The sequence below is a fragment of the Lacerta agilis genome, chromosome 5 (assembly GCF_009819535.1).
Source record: "Lacerta agilis isolate rLacAgi1 chromosome 5, rLacAgi1.pri, whole genome shotgun sequence".
Lineage (NCBI taxonomy): Eukaryota > Metazoa > Chordata > Lepidosauria > Squamata > Lacertidae > Lacerta > Lacerta agilis.
The window spans coordinates 34,528,013-34,555,306 of record NC_046316.1 but is presented as its reverse complement, the minus strand read 5'-3'; the positions used below and the strand labels follow the sequence as shown (position 1 = coordinate 34,555,306).

The following is a 27,294-nucleotide window of genomic DNA, read 5'->3' as shown; positions in this document are numbered from 1 at the left end:
GCCACTTAAAGAAGTGCATGAATAATGCAGCATGAGGGGTGAGTGGAATAAATAAGATAATGGCAGATCACACTGAAGCATGTTGGGAGAGATTTAAAATTACAGTCCAAAAGAGACTGTAAAGAGTATTGCCGGGGGGGGGGGGACGGGATGGGGGGACGGGAAGGGAATTGACCGAGCATTAATGCTGTGTAGTCTCCATTTATTTTTTCGGCACTTGCTGACTGGGCCTATGCTAATGGGGGGGAGGGAGCAAATTTGCATTACACTAAACAGCCATGGCTGTATGCCTGTTATTTTTGTAGATTGGAGTTAATTACAACAGCAATAGTGTTTTATCAGCATTGGTGTTGTATAAATCTAGACAGCGAACTGGTACTGTGACATCCCTAATATCTTCCTAAATCATTCTGACAAAGGAAAAAAAGGCTTCTCAAAAATATCACATCATTTTCCTGCTTCATTCTGTAATTTTATTGCCCAATTATTCATTACAGTTTTTCAATCATTTTACATATCCAACCATTTTCACACCATTGTAAACCACAACAGCGAGTTAATACATAAAGCTTTGCATTTCAAAAAACTAGACACTTTTAGTAACAATATTACAAAGGTTTTTTTTAGCTTCAAAAATAACTGAAAATGAAAAAAATAAACTTTTAAAGAATTAGCATCATAAAATTAATTTATTCCAAGTAAAAATACAAAATAATATTAATGACATTGACCAGATATGAAAGTCTCTCCCAGAAACAACTATATTAATGGTTGAGAAAGCACTCCTTAAAGAAAATCTGAAATAAAAATGAAAAATATGTCAATGTTTAAATTTCTCTTAGCAAAAAATCTTTCTAAAAATAACAATGAAAATTTTGTCTCAGTACAAAGGCTACATTACTATTGAAAAAATACCAGCATGAAGAAAAGGTACATATTTGACAGTAGAAAAATGATCTTAGTGAATCACAATGTCTAAAGTTTGCAATGAAAATAAATCTGCAATAAAGATTTATGCCTTTTTTCTTTTCTTTTTTCTTTTTTTATACAAACAGTACAAACAGTATTGCACATAACAACAAATAGTCGAGGTTAAGTTGCCTTCAAAAAAAATCGACTAGTTCAAGTCTCACATCAAGAGAAGGCCACGAGAGGACCTGTTGTACCCAGGGACTTCTTAGTCAAGTTGCAGTTCAGAACACCTTATTTTAAAAAATAACTTCTTTTCTTGAAGGACCCTCTCATAATAATATAACATATTAACAACTTAGGGGGCACATTCATTTACAAAACAAAAAGGGACCATGTTATAATTTAATAAACTAAAAAAGTATCTTTAAAAAAATACAAACAGAAGAACTCTCACAATTCTGGTCAGTCGTGCATAATTGCTTGATTATAAATATACAAATTAAGGGGAAAATATTTTTTCACCTTCTATTCACAACTTCCAGCACCAAATGCAGTTTGTTTTACACCTTTCGTTGCTGTGTTTTTGTTTTCATGTTATTACTTATATAACTTCCAGCATCACTTTTTCTCGCTCTTTCCCTCCTTTCTTTCCGGGGTGTTTGTACAATGAAAGAGGGATATATATTCAAAACTGTGTATTATTGTTTCACATAATTAGGTAGACTTCTGTAGATTAGCTATGATCTTCAATATTACAGTTATAAAGCTCTAACTTCTTCATTTTCAAAAACGCAAATAAGCATGAAAAAAATAAAGTTACCCATCTGTTAAATCATTTTCTCGCAGAATTAAATTAATATATATTTTTTTCTGAATAAACTTACTTAGAAAATATTTTCTTTCCTATATTTCAAAATTGAGGTATTGCAAAAGATCATGTCAGTCAGAAAGCATGCCTTTTTCTTTTAAAAAAGAATAATCTGCCAACTATTGAAAACTGTCTAGATACAAAAAGTAGTGCATAACAAATCTTGTATAGATGAAAAGAAAAGAAAACCCCAAACAGAAGAAAAAAGACAGCTGGGCTGGATAAAGCAATATCACAAAAATGCCCAGAAGAAAACGTGAAGGGATACTACGAATGGTTTTGTTTTGTTTTTAAACCAGTAAAAAACTATTTTTCTAAACACAAAGTTTCTTTCAGAGCCAGTAATTGCAACTAAACATTGAAAGAAAAACGTACAAAGTTAGACATTAACAAGGCCATCACAACACACAAAATCCGTAACATTTAAATCTACTATGCGGTGCCAGATCCAGTCAGATTGTCCCCAGAACTCCCGGGGGGTGGGGGGTGGAGAAGGGAACTCACAAAAAAATGCCAAAGAATAGTGTACACGTCCTCACTTTCTTATAGTTAGCACACTAATGTGTGCTTATGTGTTTGTCTTGCACGCCCATAATACATGCTAAAAAAATGTCCACTGTTATAAAGTAGATCTCAAATATATTCAAGCTTCACAGGATACATCCAGGGTTCAAGAAATTAAATGTCACACCCAGAGAGTAGACATCTTGCAAGTTAACTTTTGTATGCAGACATTTCTTTAGCACCACTTTCCCCCACCTTTCATAAAATGTGCCTAGTTTATCAGCCTATTAGTGAAGTTAGTAGTGTACATATGCTGCCATGAGCTCTTTGGTTTTCTGGACAAGGGCTGAAGCTACATAAATGGTGCAAGCATTTATGAGATTGGAATTAAAGAGCTCAAACTTCATTTCGTGAGTGTGCATATGTATCTGAATCTTTCAGAAGTGATTGAACGTTAGATATAGAGGCTTAAACAGTTAAGTTTGATCACAGTACTAGACATAATCACTTTTACTATATAAAATAAATTGCACAATATATAACAGAGCACCGCAAAGTACTTCGTCTATCATTCAGAAATTTGTTTTAAGGATATTCTACATCTAGTTTTTTAAAAAAATATTTGTTGTAATATAGGTCATACTGCAAAGGGCTGATCCTAATTTCAGAAGCATTTACATTTACTGAGGCATGCCTTCCTCCAGTCAGTAATTTGTGTCTGGTGTGCTAAGTCTGTGTGTGGGTTTTGTTTTGTTTTTAATAACAAGTACATTGTAGTCTATATAAACCCTTAATTGGTGCATTGTGGGCAGATTTTCATATGAGACATATATAAAAAAAATTTATTGCATGCAGCAACCTGATTTAAGTAAACATGCAGTCAAAACTATTGACCTTCCTTGGAAGCTATACAGATCTCCTTTCAGCAGCCATCACGGTTTTAAATCATATAATCATCTTTTAAACTGATAGATACCCTAGCTTGAATAGAGTATTGTGGTATTAGTAATACCATCTTAATAGCAGCAAAAGCTATTGCAGCATACATTTACATAACACTAAACGACCTAACCAAATAGGAAACCCTCAGCAAACCAAAAAGGGGTGGGGGTGGAGAAAATGTGATCCAGCTTATGAGGTATCAACCTTACCAGTAAAAATGGAGAGCAACTAAAGGCTTTTCAGGGTTATTCCTATTCTAAATGACCCAAACTAATGATTGCTGAATATCCATTTTAAGTTTTTGCTACATCTGCCACCTACCTACTTGTGAGTGTTACCTTTGGTAAGTCATCTGCTAGGGGCAAGTCTACAAGTTTCTGAAAATAAGTGCATGCTCCAGTTTTAAAATAAAATTATAATTTTAAAAGTCTTTTTCACATACACACCAACTCAGTAAAGGCTGATGAGAATGGCAGTCTACTTATTGTCAGACATGACAAGTCTCGTGTAAGAAATTAAGGTACCAAGCAGATGTTTGTGTGAATCAAAGTGCAAAATCAGTATAGTTACACTCTGCTAGGCTTGTATTATACTGGACACAGAGTTCAGTAATGTGACTGTAAATAATCATAATCATCATCATAATAATAGTAATCGTAATAAAAAGACCCATCTCTTCATTAAAGTAAAGGATGAATGCACAGATTTCCAGAACACTAAAGCCCTGAGGCAGCACTCTCTTCTCCCTTCAATTTCTTCAGTTCCAGTACTTCTTTGTTGCTGGATTTAGGCCCAGACTTCAGCTCCAACGGAACGGAACGTGGCGTGGCCGATCTCCCCCTTCCTTCACGAGTGGTTTGTGGAACTCTCGCCCAGCACGAGAGTGAATGCTGGCCCAACAGTATTCGCAGTAATACTGCAAGCAGGTAACATTGGCACAGAAAAATGGAGCAAATTTTCCACCACAGCGAGTGCCCTGGCATTCATCACACATCTGATCATCAAGCACATATGGCTTCACTTCCACCTACAGAAGGGGAGAGGAAACACAAAATAACTCAAAATATAAAGAAGGTTCTGTGAATTCATCTCATTCATCTGAATGCAGGACAAACCTGTATAGTGTATAAACTTGCCAGAATAGTCAGTAACAACACACTCCACTTAGCTTTTCAGTATCAGAGACAATGTGGTGCTTCTGGCTGGTACAGTTTGTCACATCACAGAAGTGCATGAGTTTAAAAAGTGATATGTCACAGCTCCCACAATTGTACATTACCATCATGGGTGTCCACAGGAGTCTTTCTGGGGTGGGGGCAAAGTAAACTTAAAGATGGGAATCAGGGCTAGAGTGGGGACAATTGCCACCTCCACATGGACACCCATATTGCAAGACAAGCCTCAGGCAAGAGCAGCAAGAATGTGTCCTCCTTTCATTACTATTAAATTAACCTTCCAGGTTCATAGTATCAAAATTCTCAGTTCCAATTTCAGATAGAGCAAGTCTACCCAGAAACCTTACAAAAACTAACCCTCGTTATTGCCTGGCCACAGCTCTCCTACAGCATTTGGAGAACTGCACAGAAAACAAGAGAAGTCTGGGGAGGAAGACTGCGGGAGGAGGAAGGAACTAGAAGTCCTTGACAATGTCAGTCATCATCGACCTAGGGAGTCTGCTATGCTTCAAAGCATTTGCTGGAACTTCCATTTGCATCATTACGTAACCCATGAATGAGCCTTCATACATCAGCATAAAAGTCTAGTGTTTTCAAAATCTGCTCTTTTAAATCCTTTTGACGTATTAATAGCACCCCACTCCTATTACAATAGCAAATGTTTAGGATCTCCTTTATATTAGGATCAAGTTTAAAGTACTAGACAGTGCACTGACCTAAACATAGAGCTTCAAGCCCAATAAAACAACCACATTAAAACATTAACTTGTCATGATCACTGGAAAAGTGATCGGAGTAGAAAAAGCCTTGTCTTTCTTGTCCTGTCCCATTTTTCTTTTCATAACATTAGATGCTATTGCCAAAATAAGTCTATAATGATTCAGTGTCAAGGTAATTATATTCTGAGCTCAGCATTTGAGCCAAAGTGACAGCATGACTCAGGATTAACACTGACGGTTCCAGTCATGCAAGAATTAATGGCTTTATAGATTAAGCCCTATCAGATTTATCACACTTAAAAATTATAAATCTGTAAGGATATGAGTCAGCCAAAGTTAAGCATACTTATATCTCACTGGTTTCAATGGAACATGCTTACTTACATATTTCTCATTAAAATCTATGTGGGTTATTTTTTTCTAAGTAAAGTCTAGAGAGTTTGGTCTCTCCTGGGTGGGATGGCAGTGCCATTTGGATATTCAATTAGCGCTTTAAAAATCTATAATTTTTTGATTTTTTTCACATTCCCTATTTTATTTCATAAAAATACATTTCTATGTAAATAAGGTCAAGCCCGTACAAATATATGTGTGCCATTTTCACAACATTTTTTGTTAAAATCATACCAACAGCAGCAGTTTTTGCTGTGGGATGAATTAAGGCTATGAAGGAAATCAATTTCAAAGGAAAGGGTATTGTTGCTTTGACCTCACATATTTCTGAATATCTGCTATTCTTCCACCTTCCCACATTTAACCACAGCACTTTTGCAACACTACTGTCTAGTGTATTTTCCAGCCCAACTGTTATATCCAAAAGTATATTACAGAAACAGGGCATTTCCAGGAGAAAAAAGGAACAAGGAAATTGTACTTTGTCTTCACCTATGAAGACAATATTGATTTTGTACACTGTTATTGAAACCCATTTGAGATTGGAAAGAATTTACATTTTAAAATCTAGCAAACACTAAATTTTGGCCATTAAAACAGACTTCAAGTGATCAATCACAAACTCATGGGAGGGCTCGTAGCACTGCTGTAGAGGTCATGCATTACATGAAAAAGGTTCCTTGGTATCTCCAGTTAAAAGATCTCCTCAAATAGGACTTGAAAAAGCCACAGCCCAAGATTCTTGAGAGCAAATTTTAGTCAGAGGAGACAGTGGTGGATAATGATTTGAGCCCACTTGATTTGAGCAAATGATTTGAGCCCACTTAAGATGCCTGTACAATTTGTCAGTCGTGTCAATCAGTCATATGACATTTTGCTTACCCGTTTATCAATGTCATTGTGTTGGAGCTGGACAAAGCGAGCACTTATAGCAGCAATATAGCTCTGCTGATTGGAGAAAGCCACTCTACCAGCACCTTTTGGGTATTTCAGCTCTGGGTCCGTATCAATGCCAGCATAGCAGACTCCTCCATACAAACGATCCATAATCATTGCTAGTTCAACTGTAAAAGAATATTAAACTATAAAAGACCTATACATTCATTCAGCTTCCAGCAGCTAATTTGTGACTAGTCTACATATATAAAAAACCAAAATTCTAGCCCCAAGTAATCTAAAACAGGAAATGGAAATGATTGACCGTGTAAAAGACAAAAATCCCAAAAAAGCAAACAAAGCCAAATGCAACAGAAAACAAACTTTATAAACCAAGACAAACGGAATACCAGAAATGTAAACAAGTTCTTATCAGTTACCTATCTATGACACTCAACTGATTACACTTTTAAAATGAGTTTTATATTTCACTGTTTAAAATGCAGAGCAGTCAGTATTTCATCGCAAGTGCTTTTTCAAGAAACATTTAATGAAGATAATTCTTTAGACTGACATAATACTGTATAATGTGTAGTCTGTTCCTTAATCTTGCTGTTTAAGAGGAAGAAACCACATCGAAGTTCTTGCCAATTTGAAATATAATGAAAAGCTCTAGAGACTTATTACTGCATCAATCTTTGAATGTTTCGTTGTTCATGGTTTTGGTAACCATTAAACATATTCACTTACCAGCTCTGAGGGGTCGTGGGACTCCTCCAACAAAAATAGTTTTTCTGGGGTCTAAAGGTTGAGAGCCATCCATTACAAAGTCACTGTCACTTAAGTTCCAAGGTCGAATTTGCACCTGAAAAAGCCAAAAGATTAGCTTCATTTTAAACTTCATTTTTGAAAGCAACAAAAGTCAAGGGACACCTTTTAATCCTTTCCCATTTCTAATAGTTTGCAGTATAACCAAAGTTAATTCCATATAAATACAAACCAATGAAGATGGGGGTTCTAGAATTTATCAGAACAGATATGCTGCACTTAAGCACCATCATAAAAGCATCAACTTATGCAGCTATACAAAATGATGCACGCAGCAGGCTTGCCTCTAACCAATGCTGTATCTCCTTGGTGCTCACTACCACCTTTGTCTACCAAACTGGCCTGTTAATTTTGAAGATACAAAGTAAGCTTGAAAACCTCCATTAGGATTCCCAAATTACATCATCCGGATTTCAAATATGTTCAGATATTGCCAAACACTGGTTGTCTTACATGTGACAGCTAAACTGACAAAAATAAAATAAAAAGCATGGTATCCAGTCAACTCTTGGGTTCCATCCAGGCGTAGCAAATCGTGCTAATTTGACTTGCCAGCAAAAAGCGTTGTCTAAACTTACAATCAGGGTGTTCATCACTGAATGGAACATTGTTAAGGATTAGTAAACTGGTGAGCAGCACATACAGAGCTTCTTGCAGAAATAAAATATAAGAACAAGATATGTACATGTTATTTTAACAATGTTGCCTAAGAAAATATTTACCTCGTACATAAAAATCTAGTCTGCTCACTCATATCTCTTACAAACTTAATAAAAGGAAATCATTTCATGCAAAAAGTCTCAGTTGTATTTCTTCCTTCCACAATGAGTATAAAAGGTAAAGGTAAAGGGACCCCTGACCATCAGGTCCAATCGTGTCTAACTCTGGGGTTGCGGCGCTCATCTCGCTCTATAGGCCGAGGGAGCCGGCGTTTGTCCGCAGCCAGCTTCTGGGTCATGTGGCCAGCATGACAAAGCCGCTTCTGGCGAACCAGAGCAGCACACAGAAATGCCGTTTACCTTCCCGCTGGAGCAGTACCTATTTATCTACTTGCACTATGACGTGCTTTCGAACTGATAGGTGGGCAGGAGCTGGGACCGAGCAACGGGAGCTCACCCCGTGGCAGGGATTCGAATCGCCGACCTTCTGATCAGCAAGCCATAGGCTCTGTGGTTTAACCCACAGCGCCACCTTTAAATGCCACATATACAGTCTCTGAATTTAATCTTAATTATGGTAATTTTCTATTTTATTTACTGCCTCTAGAAATAAGGTTGAGCAATATTTTTTCACATAAATCTACAGTATTTCCTCCTATTTGCTTCTTTTAATACACAATTACACAGTAGAATACAGGCCAAGATTCATTTAATAAGCATTTCATACATTCTGAAAACAGAAGAAAAGGTGGTTGGTAGAGAACTTAATTCCTTTGCTTAGACTAAGAGGATTGCCCAAACAGAAAGCATTTACTGTGTCCATTTAAGAAGCCAGATGGCTGAATTTGGGACAAAGTCTTTGAATTGTTTTGAACCAAGCAATCAACAAAAAAGTCCAGTTATCTGAAGAAGTGTGCATGCACACGAAAGCTCATAACAAGAACAAACTCAGTTGGTCTCTAAGGTGCTACTGGAAAGAATTTCCTATTTTGTTTCAACAAAAAAGTCATTCTCATAAGCCTTATAAGCCATGTGAACTTTGGGAAGGTGTTTATAATATCTGGATTTGTCACATCTATGCATTTTTTTATCGAGTCAGAATTTTTAAATATTCTAATACCTGTTTGGTTTGTTTTAAAATTCTCTGCTGAGAGCACCCTCATCACCACACCTTCATTCATGACAAAGCCAAGTTCCCCTGAAGACCCTCTACTCATACAATCCTCACCCCATTTTAAAAGGAGGGAAATATGGCGAGTTAGATTCTCCTCAGAATCAAACATTGACCCCTAGTTCATATTATACTTCTCCCATTTAGCCACAGTGATGAGGCTGCTCCACATCAGTTTGTGAATAGCGGCAAATACACCGAGAATTTTGGAGTAATTTCCAATTTACATACTAGGTAATTAACATTGAACTGCTTCAGACACAATGGTTCAGACACAGTTTTGCATTATACAAATGAGACTCAGGCTTATGTACACCTTCTTTTCTCAAGTAACCGTGGTTCACCATTAGGTCCAAACCTGAAACTGAACTATAATTTTGCGAAACAAATCAAGATCATAAGTAGTTTTAATTGAACTATGGTTTAGGCAAACAAGACAAGTCAGTTTGTCCAGGTTCAGATACAAATAACCATGGCTTTTTAAAAATGGAAGCAAAAGTCTCACTGTGGTCATACTTACGGGGGTGGCGGCAGGAGCACACACAAAGCAAAAGCCTGTTCACTAAAGTTAGACTAAATATTAACACTGGATGAGGCTATTAAGAAGAAAAATCAGTTCATGTGTTTTACCTATACACTGCCTTACACCATGACATAGCATTCACTTGTGATATTCTACTTTTCATGCAGTACTGCTAGGCTGCCTACAACTCTACAGAATTCAGTACTGTTATGTCTGCAGCAATGGAACTTAAGCAAAATACAGTAAGGTGAATCGTTATTTGCAAGCTGAAACATCCCATACACAAACTGACTCACAACCCAGTCGAAAGAGCCATATACTATTCCACATAATTTCTTTTACATTGGAGTATCTACATTTCAAATGAAAGGAGCTAACCAGCACATGGAAAGGGATGCACATAAAGAGTACATTAACACGCATGATAAAGCTGCTTTGTGTGCTCACTAAAGCTCTCGTACATGGATCAGTTTTTTGGACCAGGGCATTAATCTATTATACAATCTCAAAGGAAAGACTTTTGAATGCTAAATTGTTCTGACATTTACTGAAGTTTAACATGGTCAATATATGCTAAAGCAATACAGTGGTACCTCAGGTTACACACGCTTCAGCTTACATACTCCACTAACCCAGAAATAACGCTTCAGGTTAAGAACTTTGCTTCAGGATAAGAATAGAAATTGTGCTCTGGCGGCGCAGCGGCAGCGGGAGGTCCCATTAGCTAAAGTGGTGCTTTAAGAACAGTTTCAGGTTAAGAACGGACCTCCAGAACGAATTAAGTTCTTAACCCAAGGTACCACTGTATGCCACTATAACAGTCAAAATAACAGGACAGAGGCAGCTATTTTTGCACGACAGCAGTTGACTTTCAGCTCTCTCTCTCTCTCTCTCTCTCTCTCTCTCTCTCTCTATATATATATATATATATATATGGTAGTATGTTGATTTGCTTACTGGTTTGTCCTTGATAGTGGGACTTGATACACATAGATAAAGTTTCCCATCCTCTTCCAGACAGGCATCTATTAGAGCTTGCACAGAGCTTTCTTCCTGGAACAGCAGAAAGGCATAACCTTGGAAGAGAACAAAATTACAAAACAGGAATAAAGTCAGAAAATATAAATTCTTGCAGGAAAGCAATACATTTAAATACACAAATATTAAAATGAAAGCATGACATGGATTCTGTAGGACAGATGTGCCGTGGACACAGTTGATTCACGGCACAACATTGTTGTGGAAACAAGGCATATACAAACATTCCAGACGCAAACAGGGTCAATTATTTTGTTTACACCTGACCTCAGGCATTATTTGCATGAAGGCTTAGGATGGGGTTTAATTATTGCTGTATTTGCATAATTTCACGAGCAGAAATGTTATGTTGGGGCATAAGTAAAGGCAAAAGTAAAGTGGGCCTGATAGCTGTAGGAAGAAATAGCGCGGGCACGCACACACACACACACACACACACACATGCCCCTGCTCATTTTACTGACCATCACGCCTCCACCACTCCTCTTGCTCAACTGCCACAGGCCCCACACACTCGCCTGTGCTACTGCACCTCTCCTCCCACTTAACCCACTCGCTGCTGCACAACCAGCTTACTTGCCCACTCTGCCCTCCACTCGATTACTCTCCCCACCACCTGCGTGTCTCCAAGGCTTCCCTCACCCTGGAGCATGCACAGGTTGTCACCAGCATCACAATGGACTAGCATAGATGTAGAGTGTGTGATTGCAGGATGTTGGACTGCTGCGCCTCACCACTTTACCTCCTCTGCAACAGCATAAAAGTCAGCAGCAAGAAGGGCTGGCTTGGTGTTACGGTAACTCTTAAGTTGTGTGCTCCAAAGCACTTGTATATGCAGCTGAACCAGCATTTCAGCACCCATACCCCCTGCAGTAAGTATTAAGAGCTGCAGAAGACAGCAAGACTCTTGCTGGTTTTCCTCCATTTGTATCTCACCATTAGATATGATCCTATGCAAACGATGAAACAAAACAGAACACTCTTGGCCACTTCATAGGTAAAGGATCAGGCTAAAAGACAGACCACTCTCCATATATAAACAATAATTCTATGCTAAGCGAGCATCTGAAAAGCCCTTCTTTTAAGTGTACCTATGACATATATTGGATCCATAGCTAAATATTAATATTTGAATTGACACAAACAGATAAAGATAAATAAAAAATAAGGCGTTTTTCTACTGGGAAACGGTAGATTGAATTTGCAAATTCAGGAAATCTTTCTAAACTGTTAATAGCATATCAGCAATAGAACATATCACTTATAGATATGCACAGGCACTGTTCAGAAATGTTTTACATAGAATTTCCTATTCAAGGCAGCTACTGCATTTGATCAGAATGGGGAAGAACACATTTAAACTCTATGACCATAGCTATTCAGCAAAAATACATTTAAATTACAGACATTTGACACTTTGCAAAGTGTGTTAAAACTGTTTTTCAAGCTTTATAATGTCACAGCAGTGGGTTGCTCCCAATTCCACTGCGGTAAAATGATATTTATTGAGATGACATATAGGCCCCTCTTTATGAAAAACATGAGAAAAACATTTAGTATTTTATCCAAGCCGTACCCAGAGTAAACCCACTGAAATCAGTGCATCTAAGTTAGTCCACATTTTTCAATTGGGCTACTCTGAATATAACTTACTTGAATACAACCCTTAAGAAATGTGGGCAACTTTTATTTTAATTAGTTACAATTAGCATAAATAGTCATTGCTATAGAATCAGGCATATTTTATAACTTTATAACTGTATGCTTTGAACACTAATAAATTGTACTTCAAAATCCAAGGATGAAATGAAAAGTCAAAGAAGCTGATTTAGGAATACGAACCCAGAGGTACTTAAAAAAATCTGCAGAGTTTCATTTAAAGCGTTGCTGTGCTGTGACTTGCTTTCCAAAAACATCAAAGGCATTAGTGCTAAAGAAATTGCAAAATAGAAGAGACTAATCTTACTTTAGCTACTGCAGAAGAGTGATATTGCATATTAGGCTATGAAGCTAGTTTCTTTAGGCAGTGGCAATGTACTGCAGTGCCAGCTGACTCATTCAGCCAAGGAAATGATGCATAAACATTTCAGATGAGGTAAAAAAAAATAGTTTTACAGCTTGATTCCTATGTAGTACCCTCCTGTCACAAAGCCACAGGAAAATTGCCACATAAAAGACATTATTCCTTATTGCTATTGGACTTCTTTGTATTAAAGCTTTAAACTAATTTATGCAGCAACAGCAGCTCTGCATCACAAATACAGAAGTACTCTGTAAAGAATGAAAGTTAATCTATAAAAGGACAAATCAACACGGAGAGAGCATAATTATTGCTAGGGATAAAGAAAATCTATTTTGCCTTAACACTCCACTGAAAACATGGAAGAAATTTGTGTCAACTGATCCATTTTCAATGAGCTTTGAAGAGCTGCCCCCAACACAACCAGGGTCAGGGTAAAAGGATTTCCTGTCCAGGACTGGCAGGATGCTGACAAGTGTGGATTGGGAGAAGGGGGGCTGGAGTCTGACTCAGGAGAGGGGGCCAATGATTTGTGCGGTACTGCACAGGCCAGGAGGCAAGAGTTGGAAGCAGGGGACTTTTCAGAACTGGAAGGTGTAGCACAGGATGTGTTGGAAGAAGAGGAGGAAAAGGCAGGTCAGATAAGTGAAGGACTAGGAGCTTCCGCACCCTCTCCTGCACCACTGTGTCTCAGGAGGGGATTGAAAAGGGATTAGGAGAGGAAGCTTCCACACAGGTGTAGCCTCTGTCATGAAGCCCATCAGGGAAAGTAGATAAACTGGTACAGGGGGAGTGGTCTGCTGTTGTGGCAGCTGCTCCATAGAGCAGTGTTTTTCAACCTTTTTTGGGCAAAGGCACACTTGTTTCATGAAAAAAATCACGAGGCACACCACCATTAGCAAATGTTAAAAAATTTAACTCTGTGCCTATATTGACTATATATAAAGTAATTTTCCCACGGCACACCAGGCAACATCTCGCGGCACACTAGTGTGCCGCGGAACAGTGGTTGAAAAACACTGCCATAGAGTGTGTAGGTATTCAGAGCTGTGGGAAGCTCTGGTGCTCAGAAAAAGCCATTTACTATGCCAGGAGACTGAGATGTTGTCAGCTCCTGGGAACTCGGATGGGAGTGAGTGATTTAAGTGCCCAAAACCCACATAAGAGCCCTAATGGGTGTAGGGTCTGCAAAAGCCTTCCTTTCTCTAATTATCTCTGAGACAGTTATCACTGAGAGGGGTTTTCTATCTGCTGGTGCAAATTTACATCTGGTGTGTGAGCTACTTTCTGGCTTTTGTTGTTGTTCAGTCGTTCAGTCGTGTCCGACTCTTCGTGACCCCATGGACCAGAGCACGCCAGGCACGCCTATCCTTCACTGCCTCTCGCAGTTTGGCCAAACTCATGTTAGTAGCTTCAAGAACACTGTCCAACCATCTCATCCTCTGTCGTCCCCTTCTCCTTGTGCCCTCCATCTTTCCCAACATCAGGGTCTTTTCTAGGGATTCTTCTCTTCTCATGAGGTGGCCAAAGTACTGGAGCCTCAACTTCAGGATCTGTCCTTCTAGTGAGTACTCAGGGCTGATTTCTTTGAGAATGGATAGGTTTGATCTTCTTGCAGTCCACGGGACTCTCAAGAGTCTCCTCCAGCACCATAATTCAAAAGCATCAATTCTACGGCGATCAGCCTTCTTGATGGTCCAGCTCTCACTTCCGTACATTACTACTGGGAAAACCATAGCTTTAACTATACGGACCTTTGTCGGCAAGGTGATGTCTTTGCTTTTTAAGATGCTGTCTAGGTTTGTCATTGCTTTTCTCCCAAGAAGCAGGCGTCTTCTAATTTCGTGACTGCTGTCACCATCTGCAGTGATCATGGAACCCAAGAAAGTAAAATCTCTCACTGCCTCCATTTCTTCCCCTTCTATTTGCCAGGAGGTGATGGGACCAGTGGCCATGATCTTAGTTTTCTTGATGTTGAGCTTCAGACCATATTTTGCGCTCTCTTCTTTCACCCTCATTAAAAGGTTCTTTAATTCTTCCTCACTTTCTGCCATCAAGGTAGTATCATCAGCATATCTGAGGTTGTTGATATTTTTTCCGGCAATCTTAATTCCGGTTGGAGATTCATCCAGTCCAGCCTTTCGCATGATGAACTCTGCATATAAGTTAAATAAGCAGGGAGACAATATACAGCCTTGTCGTACTCCTTTCCCAATTTTGAACCAATCAGTTGTTCCATATCCAGTTCTAACTGTAGCTTCTTGTCCCACATAGAGATTTCTCAGGAGGCAAATGAGGTGATCCGGCACTCCCATTTCTTTAAGAACTTGCCATAGTTTGCTGTGGTCGACACAGTCAAATGCTTTTGCATAATCAATGAAGCAGAAGTAGATGTTTTTCTGGAACTCTCTGGCTTTCTCCATAATCCAGCGCATGTTTGCAATTTGGTCTCTGGTTCCTTTCTGGCTTTAAGAAGGGTCAATTGTTAAAAGGCTTAAGGCAGAACTAAAAGCGTGTTATAATTGTTTAAGGGAGGATCAGAGTGCTAAGAATTTTTATTTCTTCATTTTTAATTCTCTGCTTTCATGACGAAAAGTGTTGCTTTGAAATCGAAAGTAATTTTGCCACTACATGCTTCCTCTGTGAGAAGGGAATGTGTTTTGATAAGACAGATAAACGCTGTGATTATCTTACAGTGGAGATGTGAGATGTAATGAGACCGAATTGTTAATAAGATCAAGCAAATACACCAGTGGACATTCCAGTGACTGTTGCCATCCTTCAGCAAATGTTTGATGAGCAAGTAAAAATGATTAGAGCAGGGAATGATGAGATGGTGAATCAAAGCAGACCAGAGATCATCTCTCTCTCTCTCTTTTTTTTCCTTTTCTCTTTTTCCGTTTCATTTTCCTGACTTGGGAGAAAGCCTCACTGAGCTCAAGAGGACTTATTTCTGAGTAAACATGCATATGTCTGAAGTGTTAACCTTGCAGACTGTCATGGATGCTGGTCATAAGACCAACCTTACATGGGAATATTAAAATATATGCCATCTACAGAAAGCATGCAAAATTATTTCTTTCAAGTCAGTGCTTTAAATTACCAATTTTTCTTGTTGATTTAAATCATTAATTTGAGTTGCCTTGATTTAAATCCAGTGCTTTTTTCTGAGGGGATGCAGGGGTACGCATACCCCTAAACATTTTGTGAATCTAAGTTTGGCCTCATTGAGGGGCAGTATTTCAATATGAGTAGGAGAATGAGAGTACCCCTAAACATTTTTTAAGACAAAAAGCACTGTTTAATCAGTGCACCCATCATTACAAACAACTGTTATGGTTTGGTTATTCTTGGCACTACATCCTTTTGCATAGAAATATCAATGCACACATATTCATATTACTGTTTTGATCACATTTTTCTCCTTAGCTTTATAAGGCAGCTCTTCTTTCAAAAAATCACATCAACTTTAAAGCATCAGACTTAACTGCTAGTACAGTCCATAACAATTTGCAACAAAATGTAGACTAGGAACACAGTAAAAAGTTCAGGTGCTATATTCAATTTTAAAAGGGCATTTGTCAAAGTCAAATGAATTAGCAAACAACAACAACAACAAAGATTTCAATGAGGCAAGGTTGAACTGTGTTACATTAAAGATAGTATATGGTCTTTCATAGACAATACAAAAAACAAACCTAAAGTATGATTTAGATTTGGCACTTGGTAGCAATAGGTGGAATAACTTCCAGAATAACATTTCTATTTCTGTGAATGAAACACAACCAACCACTTCAGAAACCAGTTTAGCATTAACATAGTAAAAGGAAGTTTTAGTTTTGTATTCTAAAAGTGTAAAGAGATGACAGAAAGAGCTATCATCCCATATATTATGCATGCACACATACACACACATTTATATACATAACATTCAGGATGAAGTTGAGGGGACAAATACAACTATCTACTTCATACGTAACTGAAGTTGAGTTGTGTGGTTTTAAAGATAATGTAATATGCAAATTGAAGGATGCAGGCTTCTTCAAAACTCATTTTACCAATTTTGCATTTTTTTAAATAAAAAATTAAAACTCAGAAGCTTTTTGTCATCCAATCTATTTATGTTTTTTATTTAGACAGTGCCACTTGCATACCTGGCACATGAAGTAGGGAGAAAGACAACAGCAGTAAAGAGGATTATGTTTCACAGCATGTGCATTTGAAGAGTTCAGCTGCAGGTTAGCCAGTAGGGAAACCCTGCAGCAATCACATTTATTGTGCCCATGCCCCTTAAGGCAACATTAGGAAAGAGCTTTGGTTATCCTATTCCATTACTCTGCTTTCTTACCTAGATTAACTGATCAATCCAAATCTTTACTAAAACATATCTGACCAAGCTCTTATTTTATCATGCACTCATGCAAGTTACTTTTATTGGCTGTTACCATTTTTGATGTTCTCTGTGCTTGCTATTTAATGTACCCAATTATATTTTCAAATGTATTTTTACATGATGAAGCATAGTGGCTAAGAGAATGAATTCTGTATCAGGGCATCCCTGCTTTAAATCTTGTTTCTGCTGTAAACTTCCTAACTGGCCTAAAGTAAGCAACCCTCTCTCATCAAACTTCTCCCCATCAACAAAATAATGCATATAAAGCATTTTAAACACACTATACAGATGTTAAATAATACTATTAGGATTTTTACAGTAACTTCTACAGAGTCTCTTCTAGGAATAATTGTGAGATACAAATTTTAAGTAATAGAACAGGCATTTCATAACTTCATAGAAAATTTATGCACAAAGTATTCAGAATAATCTCCATAACCACAAAATGCACTTTACTCAATTGTTTGCAACTAAATACTTTGATTTGAACAACTGCATCAACTAAGTTATACCTTTTATGAACTCTATAACCATATTTTTCTGTGTATGATGATGTTTTTTGCTTAAAAAATAGTCAAAAATTGGGGGGTTGTCTTATACATATGGTAGATGGTGAATGCACAGGGGTTCGAGTTTGAGTTCTGGTGAGGGCAGCCCGAGCTTGAGTTTGAGCTCTGGTGCAGGCAGCCCAAGCTCAAGTTTGGGCTCTGGCCCAATTTCTTAATTTTGGGTTTAAAAAAATAGGGATCGTCTTATATATGGGGGCTTCTTATACAAAGAAAAATACAGTACTTTGCCATTTGCCCTGGACATACTGTACTGTAATCCCATTCCTCAGCAATATATAATACTGTACACTCCAAGAATCTTCCAAACAACAAATGCTACTTCAGTTTTTCAAAAGCAAAATCACGGATGGAACTAACACACACATCACTCACAGTGAACTGCTTCAGAATATGGAGAATGTAAAATGCTATGTGAAAGCCATTTTTTGAATGTCTCAGAGACCAGAAATAGCAATCTCTTGTTCAACTATAGGGACTCAGCTTTAATTCCGAGAAGTCAACTGTGTGAAAACACTTGCCGGTATGTTGTTAGCACTCTAAGACTCTATTTATTAACATAGTATGAAGATGGTTGGCCTTTGCAATTACAGCTTTTTGATTTAATATTTAATCCATAGTATTGCTGTTTGATAAGCAGCACATTTAGCTTAGGATACAAACCATATGAATACTTAAATGATTTGTGGTGATTGTTTAAATAACAGTAATTACATATACATTTGAGTGATGACTTTAAGGTATCATTTCCTAGTACCTCAGGAGTAAAACATCTCAGAGTAACAGTGCTCAACAACAAGTTAGAGGTCTTTTGGTTAAATCAGTAGAATAGGAACATATAGCATCTATGCAACTGCTTCCTAAGCATTGGAAGGAGTAAAAAAGGAGGCAATCTGTAGGTAGTAGTGCCTGATGATTTTTCCGAGAGTTTGTGTAGAATAATAACAATGTACCTGAAAGATCACAAAGAAGAACGGGGTCGAGAGAAGTATCAATAAACTTTGTATTTCGGCAACATGCGACTTGACTGGTAAGTAAGGCTTAGAATTTGAATGACAGGAGAGCACTGGGGGAAGATCTGGGGATTTTGATTGTCTAGCTAGGTCAGATGTTATGTGGAAAAGAAACAGCAGAACTCATACAAGACACAAAACTCTGGTAAAATAAACTCAACTTGGAAGCAGGGTGGATCATCATCAAGCTACTATAGTGAGAGGAAGGCAAGGTATTCAAAACAAACAAAGTGAAGTGGGGTTCTTGATTAACACTGTCGCAGGGAGAGTTGGCCAGTATGTATTCAGGAATGTGACTTAACTTAAATTAACTTAGTCAAAAAGTAGGGTGGAGAAAAGACAAAGAATGGGGGAAGGGGCTCCATAGCTTTGGCACTTTTCAATCCCTGTGCCTCTTGCCAAGATGAGATTTCTTTTAGTGAAATCTTTGAGCTGTTTGTAGCTGTTGAATGCCTTGTTGGCAGTTTTTCACAACTTGGTAGTAGAGAAAGCAGCTGATTCAATATGCATTACCTAAATCTGAAGACACCAAAGGAGTGGAGTTGTGCTTTTCAGTACAGGACCACTAACCCAGGGGGAAAGTTGTCAAATATTTTGTATATATTCTCTTTCCTTTACCTGACATCTTATGCAAAGCTTCAACAACCTTGGATGTAAATTCCTATTAATTAGATCCACAAGGAGTGGTGATTCTGCTGATGTAGTGGACAACTTCTTACATGGCAGAATTCCTGGCTAAGTTGATCTCATGTCTACTGTTGAGATGTTGCTGTCCTGGGAGCAACAAACATCCTCTTCCCAGTGCAGCTCAGGTATTCCTTGCAACTATGTCAACTATTCCATTCTGACTAGCCCCAGTGGCGCTGCCAGGAGGGCTTCTGTCAACAATTACCTTGGAACCATCATTACCAAGAAGTGACAGAGGAGTTTCCCAGCAATTACAGGGACATAATTGACTGAAGATGTACATACTCATCACATTAAAAAGTGTGGGGGTGACAAAGCAATGGGAATAATAGGCTGTGGGTGGAAATTCCAGAAATACAACCAAAGACTTCCCTAATGTTGACCACTCCAAAACTAAGGCGGAAATGGGAACATACAACTTTAGATGGCAAGCAGACCTTTGGTAGGATTCCAAGTCTTTAACCCAAAAAGCTGCTGGGTGACATGAAGAAGCTTTTCACACTATGGCACTACAGCCAATAAAAGGAGCAGTACTTGCCAAGTGTCTCTGTGCCATCAAAACACAAACACTCCCCTTCACTTAAGGGAGTTGGAATATGACAATGCTGGTTGGATGGTTAAAGATTTGGTGGGTTAACTAGAAGATTCAAAACACTTACAGAAAAGGGGTGTGACCCATGGTGTTGCACAACTACAGTTATAAGCCTGAGATAAACTTTTAAAATATTTACAAGCCTCGAGAAAACAAAATGCTGCAAAGGATACAGTAAAAAGTACTCTTAGCTAGCTGGCATAGATGTTTATCGCAGGAAACATTGGCAAGGTTATTTTTTAAGCATCCTGACAACCAGTGACGGGTGAGAAGAGCGCTCAAGAGGAGCTAGAAACATGATAACAAAGACTATTGACATAAGAATGTGAACATACCTGCAAAGGCACCAGCCTTTTGAACACAGAAGGAATGGTACTGCAGTTGTCAAGTACCTGTTTCCAAGTTTACCTGACCAACAGAGTTTAATATATTCATGCTACAGGGTTTGTGCTGAAAGCTCTGACAGCTCAGAAGTCAGTTATAAATAATCTGGAACAGTTGTGACCGAGTGTTCTTTAGCACTTTCAGACAGACATTCAGGGCAACTGGCAGGGGCTTTGAAAGCTGTTTCCCACATTAGAACCATGATAAAAATAGGAAAAGACTGTTTCCTTGTCTTCTGCTAAAATAGATCTTACTCAAGAAGATTTAGTTTCTTCAAAGGTAGTTTAAACTGCTTCCAACAGTAACAATTAAAGCCTTTTGCAGTTCAGCAATAGGTATTTTTTAAAACTAAAGCAAGAGGAAACATGCTGGCTTGGCTCCATAGTTCCCATGTACTCATGGGATGCTTCTGCTGGAAAAAGAAGGGAAGTGATTTTTGCCAATTCCTTCTCCCCCTGCTCCTTCAGACCCCCGTCTCTTCTGAAAATCTTCCCTATGGGGATGCAGAAATCTGTGGAATGGTGAAAGAGATGCTACAGAGGGAGGGAAAGAGGCAAAAATAAACCCCACCCTTCCCCCAGGAAGGAGTCTCTCCTGGACTGCAATTCTTTATGTGAGCTCAAAGGCAACTCTGAAACCCACACACTATTAGGAATCACTTGGTAAAGCAGAAACTGACTTTACCCTAGGCCTGTATGATAAAATTAAAATAAAATCATAGCCTTCTGCAAATGCTCTTTGGGGGAAAGGCATCTTTAAACTTTGCAATCAAACTGGCAGGTTAACTGATTCATTTTGGTTTTCTCATCCACATGTTTATATTGTATATCCATTGCATCATTCCTTGCTATAGTTAAAAATCATTTTGGAAAAATACAACTGTTTTTAACATAAACAATTACCAAGTGGATGATTCTCCAGCGATCAGCCCAATAGTTTGAATAGGAATCGTGAATCTTATTAGTCAGCATGCTCTCAAAAATATTACTGCTAGAGATGCTGCACTTACTATTAGCTCAACCCAGCTAGAGAAGAAGAAATGTATGTTCACAGCCCAAAATACGACCTATTGAAATGGCATACATTTTTCTAGGCTAATCATCAGGGGTGATGGAAAATGTAGTCCAGTAACATCTGGAAGGCACCACACTGGCTACTCCTGTCCTATACAGTATGCCTGTGACTATGAAGTCTTGTATGGACTAGCATTGCAACAACTTTAAGCTCTTTTAAACAATTCAGATGCTGGACACTCATGTAAATGGTTATGAATTTATGTCCTAAAATACTAGCAAACACCATGATATTGCATCTAGCACTTTGTTAGAGTTTCCGTGTATACATGCTCAAGAGAGATTAAAGAACTTTGAAAAGCCAAAAGAAAAAGCCAAGAACCACATATGTTTTTAGGAAAAGAGGAGAAGAAAGAAACTATTCACATACAAAGCCCCATGTGCTGAAATTCTAAATTCATTTCTACAAAATATACTGTTACAAGGACAACCTTTTCATGTTCATTCCATATTCTACAATCAGAAGCAGCTTAATTTAAAAATACTTCAAGCACTTAAAAATGTATACTTAAAAATAACATTCACACATAGAAGGAACATTTTCATGCACCAGAAGGTTTATATTAACCTGGTTACCTTTAGGTGGAAAATATGACTTGCTTTCAGCTTTATGAGGCCAGTCTACTACAAGAGGTCCAAACCTACGAAAGCTGGCAGTGATTTCATCTATATATAAAAAAAGTTGTAAAGACCTTTAGAAAAGGAACTTATAGGAAAATGACAATTCCCTTCCTCCCACCACACGGCACATTACTATTTCATAGTACCTTCATCAATGTCAGGAGGCAGACCTCCAACAAACACCTTCCTAGAATAACGTTCCACTCTTTCACCATTTTGACAGCGGGTTGGAGAGCTAAGACCCGATGATAAAGACTGGTCACCATGACTGTCATCTAAGAAGCCATCTTCGAATGGAAAGAGTGAAGAACGACCTGCAAAAAATGTTGTAGTGTATTAGAAGTCATAACATTACACTTTTCTGGAAAGACATATTCAATAAACAAACTAAGAGTGTTTTAAAATGTTGCAGTTCATGTCCGTCCGTCCCCCCCCAATGGCTTTTAAAATCCCTTCTATCATGCTATGCTATCACTGTTGTAGCCAGAGGTAAGTGAATTCTATATTGCAGATGAGTACAAAAAAATTCTCTTGCCTACCTCTACCACATACTACACCATGACTTGAACAGATCACTAACCAATAATACACTGTTACTCTAGATAAGCGTCTACAAGTGTCAAATTAATGATGTAAGACACCTGTGTCAAATATAGGTGGGTTCAGATGCTGTGAATAATAATTATATGATCACCATGCATCATGAGGGACGAGTTGAGGTTTGCTTTCAGCACTTCTGTTGGGATTCTGTCCTTTCCTGGGGCTTTACCACATGCCTTGGAGTTGATGGCATAGACAAATGCCAACCAACCAACCAACCGCCACACAATTTTTTAAATATGTACTTGATCCTCCAACCATACATGTGAATAAGTGTCATTTCTGATATCAATACTGTACATGTCAAGCATGTTACCAGCAATGACCGGTTTGAACATGTGCAGATGACGAGGGTAATGTTGGGACCCCCTTACTCATTCATCCAGATGCACACAATACACACAGTGGTCAAGTGAGTTCAGAAATTAATTCTGGCTAGCTTGGAAAGAGGATATAAAAGATGATAAAGTAGCCCATTCTGTTTGTAGATCACAAAATTTATCTATAGCCATTTTCATGTTTTATAGCATTGATTAGAATGTAGGCCTGCAGGTAGGATTTTGTCAATGTTAATGTATTTTGTCCAGCATCTATGTTTTAGTTGCCTAGGAAATTGTTGTTGTTGTTGTTGTTGTTGTTGTTGTTGTTGTTGTTGTTGTTGTTGTTGTTGTAAGAAAAATCAAACACAGAAGATTAATCTCTTATTCTGTCACCTGGAATGTTCATAATAATTATAATGGGCAATATAGTATAAATTTAGGAAACTAAACAGTTTTTAAAGGGCCAGCTGTATTAAACACCTGAACAAATTTAAACACTTGGAGGAACACTCCGTGCTAAGGTGCTTGCTTTGAAGAAATGCTGGATGCGTAAGAAAATTTCATCCTAAAATGCAGGAAATAATGTGGAAGCACGAGCAAGTCCTAATTAATGTAAGTAGCCAATATAGTATGATCACATCTTACGCACAATTAACTTGCATGATTTCAACCTTGCACAGTTGAAAGTTGTCTGTTTCAAAGCCCACAAATTAATCGCATGCAAGGTAGAGAGCTTAAAAAGTCATTTTGTAACTTGGTTTTCAGACTTGCTTATTGGGCTCTGGGATGCTCTCTGCCTTGCTTGGAAGGTAGGGATGGTCATGTGGGAGCAGTTCAAGTATACTGTACATGTTTTTGTGTATACACACCACTGCAGAACATAACACCCTTGCAAGATCCAATCACACTGTAATTCCTATTTTGGATACACTCAAAAACTATGGGTTGGATCGCAAGATAAAAACTTAAGTGCATGGAAGAAAAGTTTTGCATGCCCACCCTCCTCTCCTCAAATACCCACCTGTGCCCCACTCCAGAGTCACTCCAGAGGATCAGAGGGCCTTCCTAAAAAATGTAGGAAGGGGTATGGATGGGGTGTGCAAAAGGAGTAGAGGACTGCCCCAAATCAGACAGAGTTCTACTCAATTCCTCACCTCCTGCAGTGCCCCCAATGCCGCATGCCAAAACCTCTGAAAAAGATTTTTGGGAGGTTCAGGTGGCTGTAAGGAACATGAAATTTTCCTTCTGTAAACTTCCTTTGGTTAAATTAACTTATCTTTGGATCCAAGTCCATGTTGGAAAACATTTTCATCAATAATTAGTTTCTTCCGTCTATCCCTGTTCATGTGTCAGCGCTGCTCGGTGAAATTTTATCTTGACAAGGAAGCTTGTTAGAAAGAATGCTGGTCATCTCAGCTTTCACTTTAAAATGTTACACTAGTTCAGAATTGTAGATAGTCTTAACCCTGTGGGTCTTTCTAGATTTTTGTTTATTTAAGGTATTTGTATCCCTTTCTATCAAAAATTATTATCAAGACAGTTAAAATAATAAATACTAGCTAAACAATTTTATAAGCAACAAAAATCATTTAAGTTGCTTGAAAATCCAGTAGGTCAAAAGTTGTAAATGTTTCTAGCACAATACTAAGCATCAGCACCCAAAAACACTCTAAATACATTTTGCTATTCCATAGACTTGGTGCCAAAATAGAAGGCATCTTGCTTCATGCGTGTGCATCGTTAACCAATAAGTATCCATGGCACTGATGCATCAGCAATCCCAAAGACAACTGCAACATTTATTCCATGAAAATGTCAACCTACAAACTTTTTTCATTCTTAATAAACCTGTTTTATTATCATTTTAAATACAATTTCCCAAAGTTTCATTATCTGGAAACAGTTTTTTTCAAAATGGCATTTTACATGTGAGTAAAACAACAACAGAAGTTTGACGCGCAAGATGACTCAAAATTTCTCTATTATTTTCTCTAAAATTCAGTAAAAGAAAATAGAGACTAGGATAATGACTCTATAATGCGTTGGTTGTTTTGCTTTCTCATTTGGTGAACTGAAATGTGTGTGTTCTTGCATTCCCTCTTAATTAGATAATGGTGTTGGGAACAGTTATCCTGCATTCACAACTCTAATTTTAAAAGTGAAACAATTCAATATTTAGTTAAGAACCAGAAATGAAAAGGACAGAAAAGTGTAACATGCATGCAGAACAATAGCAATGAAATATAAGTAGAAAATGGGAGTTGTCTCAGATCTAATACTCCCCCCTCCAGGCTCAAGCACCATCATGTAACCCTGCTTAGAAATGATGGGAAAAGCCAGGTATCCACTGCCGTAAGAGAGAGAAAAAGGAGGCAGATACAAAAATCAGAAAACTTCCCTATTCAAGTTAGAATATGAACTATGAGAATATTCCTTCTAATAGTTTTGATTAACTAACAAACTCTGCTTAGCTGGGGGCGGGGGTGGGGGATCCAGTTGCTAAGGTGTTCCCTGCTCCACATAGTTTTCTTCAGTGTTTATATTTCAAAGAGAGATAATATTTGTGCCTTTTAAAATAGAAGGTTGCACACGAGACTAAGATATTTTTTACTCTAGCCCTTAGTATATTAACATTGCATTGCTAAATATGTCTACGAAGAAATATTTTAACGGGACTTACTTATGATTTTAATGGCACTTACTTACAGCTAAGTGTTTAGGATTGCAGCCATGTCATGGCTGATATGGAAATTTGAGAAGCATGAAATCCTGTAGGCCCTCACTGGTCAGCCAGTCAGTGGCACATCGTTGGAATGATTGGCAGATATGGTGTTTGGCCATATTATTCAAGTCTGGAATTGGTGACTGAGTAGACTGGTTAGAGACAGAGAGCATGGCAATATTTTGGGAGGGAGCGAGGAGGTTGATACCTGTAACAACATTTCTTGAAGTGGTCATCTGTGCTGTCAAACAGGCTTATGAAAATCAACATTTGTGACTTTCTTTTCATCATGAAGTATCCAAGCACAAAAGTACAGCCAATGGTCTCTTAAGCATGTACCCCAAGGACGGCCCTTGGCTCTACAGCAGTTTTGGGGAACATTGATCATGCTGACTGGGGATGGTGGGAGTTGGACTCCAACAATATTTGGAGGGTCACAAAGTTCTTTATCTATGCTCTAGGTCATGGGTAGGCAAACTAAGGCCCGGGGGCCGGATCCGGCCCAATCGGCTTCTCAATCTGGCCCGCGGACGGTCTGGGAATCAGCGTGTTTTTACATGAGTGGAATGTGTCCTTTTATTTAAAATGCATCTCTGGGTTATTTGTGATGCCTGCCTGGTGTTTTTACATGAGTACAATGTGTCCTTTTATTTAAAATGCATCTCTGGGTTATTTGTAGGGCATATGAATTTGTTCATTCCCTCCCCCCAAAAATATATAGTCCGGCCCCCCACAAGGTCTATGGGACAGTGGACCGGCACCCTGCTGAAAAAGTTTGCTGACCTAGGTGCTGAAGTTGGCTGTATGTAAACACAAAAGCCTTATGTGGGATTGCACAGAAACCAGTAAGACTAACGTTCTCCTTTAAAGGGCCACAGTAGCCCTCCCCCCCCCCATCTCTCTCTCTCTCCTAGGAAACTTCAAGACTAACATGCTAATTTCAGCTGAAACCTTTCTCTCAAATTTAAAATGAGAAGCCTGGTCTTTAAAAATAACGCAGCATAACTTTAAACTGAAGCTGCTCCGTCAACAATGTAATAAAACATACTGCATCACTGAAAAACCATCAAGGCAGAATATGTGCATGTGTTAAATGACTCAAGTTCAGTTTCAAGTGTTAAATAAGAACTTTGAAAATTGGCAGCAAAACAATGATTTGTGATAAATTAATCATAAGCAATTAGAAATCTTTATTGCATGATTGCAGAAACAGAATCTGTTACCCACAGTATATACACATTTTATTAAGGCCTATCATAGTCTCTGGTGAAAACTGAAATGGGTCATAGCTTTAAGAGCTGTGCCTGGGAAAAAGTAAAAACCTCCATAAGTCCCCAAAAGCACAGAAACAGTGGTACAATACATGTATACTCTGGTGTGCCTCTTCTAGGCAAATGTTTGATATTTTTTATCAGCATCTATAATCTCACATGCTTAAAAGTAACAGATTTTTTTTTAAAAAAAATAGAAAACTGAACAGTTCAATTTTTTATTTTTTTGTGAAAGCATGTGAGATCATAGATGTTGATCCACACCTGTTCACATAGGTCTTTGAAAATAGTTCAACTTTGTTTGCCATTAGCAATATATCAACATTTCTTGAATATTTTTCTTTGGACAGTTCAGCAGCTACTGTCTACCACTACAGCACTGTGCTTTTTAAGCAGGGTGGATTTGATTTAAATCACGATTTAA

General features: G+C 38.2%; 1 protein-coding gene across 9 annotated transcripts in view; it reads right to left on the bottom strand.

The window, feature by feature from the left end:
• Nucleotides 1-522: 522 nt before the first annotated feature.
• The window catches only part of CPEB3 (cytoplasmic polyadenylation element binding protein 3), a 73,639-nt gene continuing 46,867 nt past the window's right edge, over nucleotides 523-27,294 (bottom strand). For 6 of the 9 annotated variants that reach the window (XM_033149288.1, XM_033149292.1, XM_033149293.1 and 3 more), the window contains 6 exons: nucleotides 22,104-22,271; nucleotides 21,913-22,002; nucleotides 10,528-10,646; nucleotides 7,140-7,254; nucleotides 6,396-6,577; nucleotides 523-4,253 (listed from right to left, as the gene is read on the bottom strand). In XM_033149288.1, the coding sequence (XP_033005179.1) occupies nucleotides 4,026-4,253; nucleotides 6,396-6,577; nucleotides 7,140-7,254; nucleotides 10,528-10,646; nucleotides 21,913-22,002; nucleotides 22,104-22,271 (902 nt within the window). In that variant the 3' untranslated portion in view covers nucleotides 523-4,025. The remainder of the gene's footprint in view (nucleotides 4,254-6,395; nucleotides 6,578-7,139; nucleotides 7,255-10,527; nucleotides 10,647-21,912; nucleotides 22,003-22,103; nucleotides 22,272-27,294) is intronic. The other 3 variants (XM_033149289.1, XM_033149290.1, XM_033149291.1) reach the window with 1 other exon arrangement.